General features: G+C 41.6%; 1 protein-coding gene and 1 long non-coding RNA gene across 4 annotated transcripts in view; one reads left to right on the top strand and one right to left on the bottom strand.

Moving 5' to 3' along the window:
- The window catches only part of LOC123959341, a 10017-nt gene extending 3964 nt beyond the window's left edge, over positions 1–6053 (top strand). Inside the window, exons 2-3 of the long non-coding RNA XR_006822272.1 lie at positions 4923–5125; positions 6000–6053. This is a non-coding gene — a long non-coding RNA (uncharacterized LOC123959341). The remainder of the gene's footprint in view (positions 1–4922; positions 5126–5999) is intronic.
- Positions 1–14085, bottom strand: part of phlpp2 (PH domain and leucine rich repeat protein phosphatase 2) — a 51572-nt gene that overhangs the window by 22964 nt on the left and 14523 nt on the right. For all 3 annotated transcript variants that reach the window (XM_046033304.1, XM_046033303.1, XM_046033305.1), the window contains 3 exons: positions 4908–5098; positions 4253–4378; positions 856–1010 (listed from right to left, as the gene is read on the bottom strand). In XM_046033304.1, coding sequence (XP_045889260.1) covers positions 856–1010; positions 4253–4378; positions 4908–5098 — 472 coding nt within the window. The remainder of the gene's footprint in view (positions 1–855; positions 1011–4252; positions 4379–4907; positions 5099–14085) is intronic.

Raw genomic sequence — 14085 nt, forward strand, 5'->3', positions numbered from 1 at the left:
TGTGCCAAGAAAACATCCCCCACACCATTACACCACCACCACCAGCAGCCTGCACAGTGGTAACAAGGCATGATGGATCCATGTTCTCATTCTGTTTATGCCAAATTCTGACTACCATCTGAATGTCTCAACAGAAATCGAGACTCATCAGACCAGGCAACATTTTTCCAGTCTTCAACTGTCCAATTTTGGTGAGCTCTTGCAAGTTGTAGCCTCTTTTTCCTATTTGTAGTGGAGATGAGTGGTACCCGGTGGGGTCTTCTGCTGTTGTAGCCCATCCGCCTCAAGGTTGTGTGTGTTGTGGCTTCACAAATGCTTTGCTGCATACCTCGGTTGTAACGAGTGGTTATTTCAGTCAAAGTTGCTCTTCTATCAGCTTGAATCAGTCGGCCCATTCTCCTCTGACCTCTAGCATCAACAAGGCATTTTCGCCCACAGGACTGCCGCATACTGGATGTTTTTCCCTTTTCACACCATTCTTTGTAAACCCTAGAAATAGTTGTGCGTGAAAATCCTAGTAACTGAGCAGATTGTGAAATACTCAGACCGGCCCGTCTGGCACCAACAACCATGCCACGCTCAAAATTGCTTAAATCACCTTTCTTTCCCATTCTGACATTCAGTTTGGAGTTCAGGAGATTGTCTTGACCAGGACCACACCCCTAAATGCATTGAAGCAACTGCCATGTGATTGGTTGATTAGATAATTGCATTAATGAGAAATTGAACAGGTGTTCCTAATAATCCTTTAGGTGAGTGTATTTCAGCACTCAAACAGTCTCCACCACAAGGGCATGATCATGGTCTCTTACAGCTGTCTGTTAGCAAATGTTTGTGTAAAGGATGTGTGATTACCTGGGGAGGTTGAGCAGGCCCCCAGGCCCCTGGAGGCTCATGAAGTTATGTCGCAGGTTGAGGTGGGTGATATCCTGACTGTAAAATAGATATTCAGGCACCGCTTCCAGACTGTAGCAGGACAGGTCCACCAGGCTGACTGTCTGAGACACCACCTACACACAAACACACTCAGAGTTATGAAAAGAAACTTTTAAGTGCTTAGAGTGAGTACTACTTTTTTCTCATGGGAAACGTGACTGTGTTCACAAGTCCTGTCAACTTATATTGATCCTCATGAGGCATTGATAGCTTAAAAATATAGGACTAAAACTCAATTTCCCCATATGATATGCTCATCAGCACAAACCAAATCAAAGGCAATAAAAGTAATTTCCTTTTTGCACCCTTCAAATCCTAAGAACATCAGATCAACACAGTCAACACGGCAACCAACCTACCACCTTTCAGGTTAGGACACTTGACACTGGAAACAACTATATTGACTATACTACATCTTTATGTAAGCAGCCAGCTGCCCTGCAAAGACATTACTTCAGACAGACAATGTCCCAGTTTCCAGTTCAATGAAGTTTATCTTCCAGGAAAACACAGTTGTCCTGAATCAAGAGAGTTATGAACTCCTTAACATCAGCCAGTTACAGTCAAACTTTAGCAAACATGTGCAGACATACACTGAGTTGCCAGTTTATTAGGGTACACCCATTAAAAATGAATGCAGTCTAACACAGCAGTCCTGCAATAAATCCCACCTTCATGAAAGTTATAGTGTTTAGTCTTTCTTGAAACTGTTTAAAAGAGGTGTTTAATAAACATCATGGTCATTTTGAAGACTGTAGGTTGGGTGCTGTTAAATTGTATTAGCCCCCAGGGAATTAAGCAAGATGCACACTGTCCTCACAAGTATCAAAACTAACGTGTGTGAGTGTCAAGGAGTGTGTGATTGCATCTACATGTGTGATTTTGTGCTTGTTTTAGCATAGTTCAAATCTCTCACCGCTGCTACAGTACAGTTACTCAGCTTCGTCTCACTTTTTTTTTTGGAGCAAATGCAGCTACACAGACCCTCCATCATCTCAGACATGATTGTTGACGGGCCAGTTATCATTGCAGGCTACCTAGAAGTGCTGCTCCAGTCCAGTCTGAAGACAGCCTCCTCCATTAACTACAGGACTGCAAACTGTGCAGCAACCCAGAAAATGGGACGGCTGCTCAGCAGAGCGTGACATCACGTCACTGCTTTTAGAGATGACAAACACAAAACTGCTTGTCTCCCACAAAACTACTCATCCCCCAGCCACTTGAAAAACACAACTCCTCTTTAAAAAGAGTAATTTAGTGAAGGGACAGGGGGCCGGTGTACACAGATTGACAAAGACGAATTAGAGAGGGGTAGAAAAAAATAAAATGGTTTTGCAAATTTAGATGATTTGCATAGTAATTAGTAAGATTGTGACTGTTAAACATTGTGAAGCAATGTGATTGAGGACAAAGGCAAGGAAAGAGAAACTGAATAGTGACCGGTAAATAAAACCTTATGGCATGAACAGAGGTTCAGGGATTTCTCAGTCCTTGATCAATGTGTCACTGCACAGGGATTCAATAATTCAGACATGCAATCGGATCATTTCCTATAGAGCTGAGATTCCAGGACACTGCTTTTGTGTGGTTAACAACACAGCTAGCACAGCTGACCACAGCTAAACTCACAACATTTCTGAGCCTTTTTGTTTTCCTACTGCTGTGTATTTGAGTATACATGCCGTCACAGTTTACCATCATATTAAAAATAGGTCACCTGGCTGATTAAACCATTTCTTCTTATCTACTCCAGTCAGGTATCACTTGATTGACATTTCCAGTCCTGTGAGCAGTCACACTTAAAATCTCACGATGCCACTGATGGAAACGTTAACTAGACAGTGCATTAGTTCAACTTCCTCTGTACAGCTTCTGACTTTTTTAAGAACTGGGGGGGGGGGGGGGGGGGGGGGGGGGGGCCTAATATTGGCAGTTTTTCAACTGATGTGTAATCAAGGGTAGGCTTTAAATGCAGTTTGTACATTAAAAACTAATAAACCACATAAAATTGTTACAGGCAGGAGATTATTGACATCTGTGTTCTTGTTTACTATATTTCCACCAAATTCACTGTCAGCAAAAGAGGACACATATTGCAAAAGTAGAATATAATTACTTACCCTATAATAGCTATTATTTTATTGTGTAATTATATATTTATGCAGCAGTCATGAGTCCCTGTCTCCTTGGTTTTGAGAGAAATCTTTCTTTTGCAGTGACTGGTAAAAACATAACTTATTCATCAGACTATTTAAATATATTATTTAAGATAATATATTAAATAAGTACCTTTCCTCTCATTTGTAATATACAGAACCAACTTAACATAATTAGTTAAAAATATAACTAATCTACAGGAATATATTTAAATACCTTAAATTCTGATATGCTGCTCTGTTTCCCTACACTCCAGTATTCAGTTATATTGTGCAAGCTTATTTTGCAAGCACAAATGCACTTGCTGACTCCCTCTCTCGTAAACACACACACTCTTACGATTTATGCAATGTAGCATAAACACTGGCCCAAATCCACTAAAAACCTTTATCAGTCATCATCCCCAGTCTCCATAGAAACCTCTCGTCTAAGTCTCAGCCTAAATCCAGAGCACTAACAGGCTACTCTAACCCGGTGATCCATACCGCCATGGTAGAGAGAGATCCCGGACTTAGCATGAATCTGCAACTAATTGGATTTTCTTTTTTTTATCTGTTGGTTTTCTCCTTCCATGGCTAATTGTATGCTGGCTCTGCCTCAGTGGAGTCTCGCACAGAGGCTGTTCGGCTCCAAGAAGGAGCTGCAACACAATAGCCATTAATTAGGATATTAGACACAAAGCAGAACAGAAACAATGCATTTTTTGAAGAACAGCTATGAAGACCTGGCAAGATTCTCTGAAAGACACGCCGTATATAACACAAATACAAAAATGTGTTTGGGTCATTTAGTATCCTCTAATCCACAGTGACTTACATAATAAAAGCTCTACTGCATAGGGCCTTTGTGAAAAACTCAATAGAAGTGCCCTCTAGTAGAAGAAAATAAAGATCAAAGTATGTGAATAGAGGTATGCCAAAGCCAGACACCGCTTAGAGTCTGCCTCTGTGGAGCCAATCGGACTCACTCAGAATGGGGGTGTCTGATTGGACGGCTCGGCAGGCAAAAGGCAACTGTAGTCCCAACATATAATCTCTGATTTAAGTACAAGCCGGGAGGAACTAACTGGAAACAAACAAACTGCTGCTGAGAGAAAACAAGGGCGACGCATATTGTGTCCTGTACACACGGTAACACACACTCTTTGTCTCTCGCTTACTTTTGATGCCTGCCGATGCCATCGCTGGTAGTCTGCGAGCGTGTCAAAGTTGACAAAGTATGTCTGGGCCTGTGATCCGGCTGAGCTGAACATCAGACAGTGTTGCCTTCGCTTCACCTCTTCCACCTCAATACAAAGACAACACATAGACACGATGAGGAGGAACACTGAGAGAGAAAACACAAACGTAAAATGATGATTATCTCTCTGTTAACTCTCTGTTGAAATGATGTTGGTAAAAGAATAACTTGATTTTCAGTCACCTTAACACAGTTATATGTCAGTCATTGTTCAGTATTCACTTTGTGATGATGTGTTGCAAGTTTTTTTTGCTACACTCACTTTCCATCTTCTTAATGCACTACAGTGATTAATCTGCTCTATTTGCTAAAACATGTTCACCTCAGCTGTGTGAGCTGAAGAGAGGACAATAGTAAAATTATTATAAAAGCACATTTTTCTAGTTTAGTAAAATAACTGTTCATATATTCTGTGGCCTACATAACACATAGTTGAGATGCAGCACTTTAGATCTGCCATGTACAGTGGTGCGCCGCACTGCAATCAGCTCTATCCTAGCCGCCCAACCCAGCTGTGTTGATGCAGTGTGGGCTCCACCCACAGGTTATCCGACCTCCTAACAATGAACTCTCACCTTCCCCCCCACCAGGGGCAGGATGTGCATCTTCCCAGTCAGGCTGTCTTTGACGGAGGCCACGATTAGACAGGTGCCACAGAGGATGACCTGCCGCTCCGCCCACTTGTGCAGCTGCGACTTGCCCTTCCTGACGCTGAATACGCCTTTCAGCAGGGTCCGCTCCTGCTGGTCTGCATTCACTGGACGCTCTGGATGAAAAAAGCCCACACACCGAGGTTAGTGTAGATGTACAGACATCAATCTGATGCGCAAGCTTCCCCACCCCTCCTGTGATAAACAAAATTTGTTCATTTAGCTAATTAATTGCAAATGTTCTGCAGTTACACATAGGACGGAGTCTTCCAGAAAATGAAGTCATATAGATACTCACAGGTCAGTATGCTCACCTATAGATTAGTCAGATCCTTAGCTTAGTAATTCCAGGAACTGATCTTACGTCAGCCTTTGAGATGGACACTGCCCTATTATCTCATATACTGTACATCTGGATAGATCTCACTGCACAATAATACATTTGATGTTACAGTAAGAGGAAGAAAGTCTCACCATTAAATTCCATTAAACATATTAAATTAAAGCCATAGTAGAGTTCTGCTATGACTGGACCCAATGTGAAACCCCATTCTTTGTTGGGAACTGTGGGGTTCAGGTTGGGTTTGGTTATTTTCAAATTTAACTTATTAATGATTTAATTTCTTTCTCTCTCTGGCTGCATCAATCATCAGAGTTACTGTTTGTCATGTGCTGCAAATAGATACCAGTACACAGTGCCCAGTGAGCAGAGGGAAAGAGACAGTACAGTATAGTCAATGTGTTGCATTAGCAAGGTAACAGTCACGAAGAGATAGTAAAGTAAAAATAAAGCTTTGTGTCATGTGTTGGGTTCTGGTCATAATTTGACAATATCAGTCAAGTTTAATAAAGTTGGATCTTATGTTATGGGGAAGGTTAGGGTTTCTGTTTTAGACCTAAACAGAAGTCTAAGCCAAAGCGTCTCAATGGATCCTTGCAGTTATGGATCCAGGCTCTTTTTACTCTCAAGATCACAAATAATTCCTCCCCTCTCTCACTCTCTCTCTCTCTTCACAGATCGACTCGGATCTGTGACATCAACATGTCAGTCAACACATCAGAGCTAAGGTGAACAGCAGATACATTGTTCTGTTAATGTTGTATGAATATGCATATCTCTCTCTCTCTCTCTCTCTCTTGCTGTCCTAACCTAGCAGAAGCATCAGTCATAGTGTTGAATGAGTCAGGGTTTTGTCACATTAAACTTCACTCTTTTCAATTAAATTATGCCAACTTGCACAGCAGGCAGCCTGGCCAGTGCTGAAGGGCATATCAGACAGCAGTGCTGCTGTCTCTGCCAGGCTTCTAGTACACTCAGGTTAATGGCAGGTCAGATAAGCACAGAGGAGACACTGCCTCAGCCTCTTGTCCTCTGCTGTTTTTTCTATTTTCTTCAAACCAGCTTATGTTGCCTCCCACTCAGAGGCTCTCATTGGCAATCTGCTCTCTCTCCCTCTCTCCCTCTCCCCCTCGTTCTGTCTGACTCGCTCTTTTTCTCCACCTTCCCTTTCACTTCACAAGGGCATCCAAATGAAATGAAAGGCTGCTCATGTTTTTCTTCACCAGGAAACTGATAACGAACAAGCCAAGTGCTTCTGACAACAAATTGGCTGGCTGGCAAATCAATAGCAGTGACTGATCCTTGGGCGTTTCCTCACTCAAAGAGAAAATTAGAGACACAAATGCTCACAGGGTTAGTGTTGTGTAGCATGGACCTATGTGAAAGAGGGAAAACACCTGGATTCAGGACTGGAAATCAAATCAACGCTTTTTTTGGTTCGTAATGTGTCTGTAGCACAGAATATTGTATTTGAATTTAGACTACATTTAACATTTGAGAAGTTTGGCTTTTGTTAAATGAAAAAAAGGGTTTTGTTTTGTTTCTATTTGACCAAGTAAGGTATCAAAAAAGCAGCCCTACTGGACAACTACAGAGATTTTCTTTTATTTCCGTCATTGCCCTTTCCTGTAAATAACTGTAGGGAGATGTCAAGCATTTATTACCACGGACTAATTATTAAATCCATGCAAGGAATCCACACACCAACCCCTTGTCCAGCACATGACAAGCTATTTGTCAAATACACCAAATGTTTTCATCTTTATCTTTTAAAATTAAAGGTTTACAGACTACAGCTGAAAGAGTAATTTATAATAAACAAAATATAACATACTCATTAAAACAAGTAATTAGGCATGACACTCACCCACTGCAGTACCCACAGCAACCATCGCGCGCCCACTCGCTATGAACTGACACGAGTTGACGGGATGCTCTCACTGGCTTCACAATATATCACTAGCAACACACTCCACGCTTAGCTTTGTAATGCTGTCAGAGGGCTAAATACTTGAGGTCTAGCTTATCAATGTTCTGAACATCAATATTGCACGAAATAATTCTTATACAAAACTAAAATCAGCGAGAAGTGGTTTGGTTGAAGAATTCAGTAACCTCCAATTTAAGTACCATCATAATCTACTAGCTATGATCTCCTGTACCTTTGCCCTTCTTATTTTTTCTGTACAAATCTGTATTTGTATTACACTAGTCATCTAACAAAGACCGATGAAGCAGTATTTGTGCCTCTGTGTGAGAACTACAGCACCACAGACTCACAACTAGAGTGCAGTTGAAGCACCTTTGACTCACAAAGGAGTAGAGAGGAAATTGATTAATCTATCAACAGAAAATTAATCAGCAAATATTTAGAAAAACGATGAATTAAAAGCAGTTATTTATAAATTAAAAATTAGCTTGTTCCTGCACCTCAAATGTAAGGAGTTCTATAAATATTGGGAGATAGCTTACAAACTGCATACTAACATTATTTCCAGGCTCAAAAGGCAGTGGCAAAACAATCTTTAGCTTGATTTCCAAGGTCTACCAAAGTGTGAATGTAAAAGGAAGTTTCAAATCTAATATAAACAGGTCTTTGAATATTAACAAGTACGCTAACAAGCCTTTCACTAGTGGATACAAATATGCACATAATATGCATACAAAGAGCGCACATTCACAGTGAGAACAAAGGCATCCACACATACACATATTTTCATATATCATTACAACATATTTTGTTTTGCACTTCCATATCAATACAACCACCCAACTTGGGTAGAGGTGATGGCCCAGTGGATAAGATCCATACATTTGGTGGTGTGAGACCCGGGTTCAACTCTGCACTATGACACATACACCAATGTTGTAATTGTAAACGAGGGGTTTAAGTGTCTTGCTCCCCCTCGTTGCTCCAGAGGGGCTCCTCGTAAGATAAAAGCGTAACTAACCCAACTTCTAAAACAAACACAAATTATATCAAGATCATATCCCTCAAGGTCTATGGGGTTATTAGTTGCTAGGGAAACAGGTTGTTCACAAAATCAAAGTCCAATCTGAGTAGGTAAACCTCCATACTGTGTCCAGCAACCTCCGGTTTACTGTGTCCAACAAAGCCGGCCAAATCAATCCCACCCCACTGATGACGAATAACGTTGACCATTCCCCGTGGCTCCTGAGGGGTTTAGTGACATGCTCATAGATGTTGTTTAACACTGTTGCAGGATGTTTTTGTCCGAGCTATGGGAGTCTGGAGGAACAGGGCCACAGACACAAACTAATCATCTCCTTGGAGAGGCTGCCAAACCACAGGGACAGTGTGACAAGTGACAGATCAGAGAGTCGAGTCTACGACTTCTTATCTCTCCTCTGTTCATTTCAAGTGTGGCTGCGGCCTTCACTCGGCAGGAAACTTTGTGTCATCTCACGTCACACGCCGTGCCATATGAGCAACAAGGTCACAAGGTCCAATTCTGCCCCCCTTATCACTGAAGAATAAAACATGGACAGAGAAACAGATTGAGCATGGGATAGAGGGATTCAGAAAGGCGATAAAGAGAAGGGAGAAAAAATCAGATGAGAGGAATATGAAAGAGGTAAGGATGTGATCGGGTGATGAAAAATAAAGAGAGAAAATTATCTGAGGAACTTGAACAGGGTGAAGAACTAGAAAGGAATTAGTAAAACTTAAGCCTTTTGTCAGAACAGCTGGGTAGGGTAACTGTTAGTCTTCATATACATTGTTATAATGCGATATAATAAACTGATATATTAATAATATTACATGTATTATTAAATATTAGAAATAGGGCACCTAAAATGAGTCAATTGTTATTATAGTTAACTGACATATCTTAATTGGCAACTATTTTTGTTCAAGAAAGAATGCCAAACATGTGATGGTTCCAGCCTCTCAAATATCGAAAATAATAGTCTCCAATAATATCTATAAACTGAATATATTTGTTTTTTTGACTGTTGGCCAAAACAGCATTACCTTGAGCTCTAGGAAATTGTGATAAACATTTACACAGTTTTTTAATGTTTTATAGACCAAACAATTAATTAAGAAAATAATTTGCAGATTAATCACTATGAACTATGAAAATGATTGCTAGCCCTAATTTGAATAATAAACAGGAGAAGCACTGTATAATTCAGAACAGCTGTTGATTAACTGGATCACAGCATACATAATGTACAGCAAATGCACCCTCACTTTTCAAAGCACATCTGTGTACTCAGTACATTTCAAGAAATACTTGGCAGCATTCTGCCTTCAACCGAAGTATCTGCTCTCCTGTAAACCTCTTAAGAGATCTTAACAGCGCAACATGCTTCATTTAAAATGACTAATGATTGCAGGAGGGATAAGGTAAACTACATTTACACCACTCTTCGTGGTCAAAAGACAATCATTGTGCCAATTTTCATCTCTTTTGTGTAATAGTTTTAGTCTGTGGCTCCTGCTCTTGGTCTGGAGGGTGTTCATACTTTTTTGAATCTGTTTCTAATCACAAATTGGATGACTTCAAGGCAACTGTCAAGCACTCCCTTGAACACAATACTCCCTGTATCCCAGAGCTTTTTTGTCCTGCTCAAGATTGCATAGATTGCGTTAGCATGCAGTAGGGGGTCAGTGGAGGCGGAAACACAGTCTGATTTGACTCAGAACAGCAAGCTCTTTTTGGCAGCAAATTCAAATTCAACCCACCACCCAGATGCCTCCTCTTGGTGGTCTATGTTTACCTCTATTTAAAAATAACTCTTTGAACAAGAAATTCAATTCTGATATCAAACACAGCAAGCCCGCACGTTGCAGAACACAGATGGAAAATGCACAGCTGAATGCTGCTTTTGAATACAGATGACAATAAAATTGACGATTAAAATGGTGGATATTTTTCAGCAGCATTGAGCCATCTGACTTGCAAAACTGACCATGAGTCTAAGATGAGAGACGGTCTGCAGGTTTCAAATGAGAAAGAGGAAATCCCCGGCAGAAACAGAGCTCCAACACAGAAACAGCATATTACAAGGGGCTGGCAGGAAACCACTGAGAGCCAGCTCTCTGCAGAGCTCTGTGGCTCGGGGCAATTCTGTGGGAACCCAGATCTGAACAGACTTTCATTTTTCTCTTAAATCTCAGTCTGACTGCTTCTTCACTCTTTAACCCTGTAACCAATCCCTTCAGCAACCTTGTGCTTGGTTATTCACTGGGATTTAGTCTTTCGGTTCCTCCTGGACATGATTATTATTATTATTCATGTCATCACAGCTTGGGCCATCCACAGTCTGTATTTAGGATTAATTTCCGTTTCCAGACGAATCAATAACTTATTAGGTGAGTTCACACTGCTCACAGATGACTTCATTCATTCACTCTGACAACGACAGCGTCCCTGACGTGAGCTGTGCACAGCAGCTTCAGGTCTCTTAGCTCAACGATGTAAGACAGAGATCACCCAGACACAAAGGCCCAGTGGACAAGCGGCTGAACTTATGGCATGCCTTGTTGTGCTGCAGCTGCATGGGCCGACACAGAGAACCACAGGCCCTCAGGTCTCTGCAGTTGTTTTCACTAAGAGCATTTTTTATTAAGTCAGCATTTAGAAATGTTTACTCCCTTGTCCATGTTTGTTTTCATCTCATCTGTGCACAACAGCAGGAGGGTGTGTGTATGTGTGTGTGGGGGAAGCAGAAGGGTGGAGAAGGTTCGAGATGAGTTTCCTGAACAAATAAGCAGATATTTAATAAATTACCTGCTGAATTGCACTTTGAAAAACTTCAGTGTCCTCAGAGAAAATAAGGCCATAAAACAGACAAATGCACACACATGGATATGTGCACAACTATAACAACTTGTAACCCCAGAGCAGTGGTTGTACAGTCGCAGGAAGAAGTTTGTGAAACCTTTGGAATTACCTGAATTTCTGCATAAATTGGTCGTTAAATGTTATCTGATCTTCATCTAAGTCACAACAATAGACAAACACAGTCTGCTTAAACTAATACCACACAAACAGTTACATGTTTTTATTGAACACACCATTAAAAAAGAATATGTGTATGTGAACCCCTAGGCTAATGACTTCTCCAAAAGCTAATTCAGGAGTCAGCCAACCTGGAGTTCAATCAATAAGACAAGATTGAAGGTGTTGGTTTTAGAGCTACCCTGCCCTATAAAAATCACATACCAATTTTAATTTTGCTATTGTCATGAAGCATTGCCTGACGTGAACCATGCTTCTAACAAAAGTGTTCTCAGAAGACCTAAGATTAAGAATTGTTGACTTGCATGAAGCTGGAAAGGGTTATGAAAGTTTCTCAAAAGGCCTTGATGTTCATCAGTCCACGGTAAGACAAATTGTCTATAAATGGAGAAAGTTCAGCACTGTTGCTACTCTCCTTACGCCTCAAGCCCTCTGATTCCGGTTGCGTGGCGTTACAGCTGCGCCACGGTTGCAGGAACTAATCGGCATTATAGTTCATGCTTGTGAGTCCACCAGACACGACTGCAGCGCGTCCCAGAAGCAGCTCTCTGCTCTGCAGAGAATAAGCAGCAGAATGGCACACAGCAGCAGAATGGCACACAGCAGCATAAAGAATCCGACTCCCATAAAACAACAATAAACACGGTTAAAATGGACACAAAAACAAATCATTTAACTACGTTGCCTACTTAATCATAGTAGAAGCACAAAATGCAAACACTGGTTAGCAAATCAACAAAATCTAAACATGTCAGCAAAATCAGGCAGGCAAAACGCTCTGATTCTGAAATGCTCCATGTGGGAAATACAGCCTGAAGTTGACGGAACGAAACGGGGTCACAGAGAACTGTGAAGAAGGTAGTAGAAGCACAAAAATGACAAATTAATAACAAGTCAGTAGCGTGGGGCAGGCTGCACGCTCCGCTGTTGAAACTGAGACGCTTACAGTGGACTTTGACGCTATGGATGGATCAAAACCGTGGCGGAGCCGTAACGTGCCTTAGCCGGAGTCAGTGGACTTTCTGAGTTAGGAGTGGCTGTCCTGCAAAGATGACTGCATGAGCAGATTGCAGAATGCTCAATGAGGTTAAGAAGGATCCTAGATTCTTTGCTGAAGACATGTTAACATCTCTGTTGACGATTCTACGATACGTCAAACAATGAACAAGAATGGAGTTCATGGGAGGACACCATGGAGAAAGCCACTGCTGTCCAAAAAAATTGCTGCAAGTCTGAAGTTTGCAAAAGAGCACCTGGATGTTCCACAGCACTACTGGCAAAATATTATGTGGACAGATGAAAGCAAAGTTGAGTTGTCTGGAAGGAACACAAACCCTATGTGTGGAGGAAAAACGGCACAGCACACCAACATCAAAACCTCATTCCAACTGTGAGGTATGGTGGAGGGGGCATCATGGTTTGGGGCTGCTTCGCTGCCTCAGGGCCTGGAAGGGTTGCTATCATCAACAGAAAAATTAATTCCAAAGTTTATCAAAACATTTTGCAGGAGAATGTAAGGCCATCTGTCCGCCAGTTGAAGCTCAACTGAAAATAGGTGATGCAACAGGGCAACGACCCAAAGCGCAGAGGTAAATCAACAACAGAATAGCTTCAGTAGAGAAAATACGCCTTCTGGAGTCCTGACCTCAACCCGAATGAGATGCTGCGGCATGACCTCAGGAGAACGATTAACACCAGACATCCCAAGAATATTTCTGAACTGAAACAGTTTTGTAAAAAGGAATGCTCCAAAATTCCTCCTGACCGTTGTTAAGGTCTGATCTGCAACTACAGAAATGTTTGGTTGAGGTTCGCGAAAGGAGGGTCAACCAATTATTAAATCCGAGGTTTCACATTTCCACACTGCACTGTGACTGTTTACACAGTGTGTTTAAAAAAACATGAACACATATAATTGTTTGTGTTGTATTAGTTTAAGCAGACTGTGTTTGCCTATTGTTGTGACTTAGATAAAGATCAGGTCACATTTTATGACCAATTTATGCAGAAATCCTTTTTCTATCGACTGTTTGCATATGAGCCAAGAGGTTTAACCCAAGAGCAAATTTCAGAACAGAATCTTAGGGACAGTTATCTCAGTGCAGCACATAAAACCAAAACTGTGTGCATGGCAAGATACTCTTTAATCAACTTGCAATGCCTTAGGTTTATCTTTCGACTGCTTTCAGGTTGGGTTACCAGTGATATTGACTCTCAAAGCCCATTAAATGCAGAGCTCACACATGCAGTGCACCACATCAGGTGGATCTGTAGCAGCTGTAGTCTTTATTGATGTACCAACGTTTCTCTCATAAGCTTATGCTTATTACCCCTGACAACAGCTGTTAGACAAGCATGCACCTGGGAGAAGGATCTCAGAACAAGGCTGGCTTTGAGTGTTTCAACAATGCATCACAGCCCACTACAGCAACACTGTGGGTGGGAATGAAGAAACCAGGGTTACCTTGTGCCAGCCAAAAATTTAGGTCTACTGGTGAAGCTGTATGACTGAGAGTCATGAGAGCTCCTGAACATCAGCATGGGGAAGGTGGGTGAGCAAAATGAGATAAACAGTTACTTCTTACTACTGCCCCAGTTCGTTCGTTCAATTTGGCTGCAAATGGCCAAATCAAGTTGTGCTCTGTCTGCCTTGGCGGTGCGTCAAAAGTGCCCGAGTACCAGTCATGCCTGGTCTCTGGTCCTCTTTTCCCATGACTTGACAAAAGGAGGCAGGAAGTCTCCAAGAGGCCTGGCTAGACTGACCAATGTG

Source organism: Micropterus dolomieu, linkage group LG20, assembly GCF_021292245.1.
Source record: "Micropterus dolomieu isolate WLL.071019.BEF.003 ecotype Adirondacks linkage group LG20, ASM2129224v1, whole genome shotgun sequence".
In the NCBI taxonomy this organism is placed as follows: Eukaryota; Metazoa; Chordata; class Actinopteri; order Centrarchiformes; family Centrarchidae; genus Micropterus; species Micropterus dolomieu.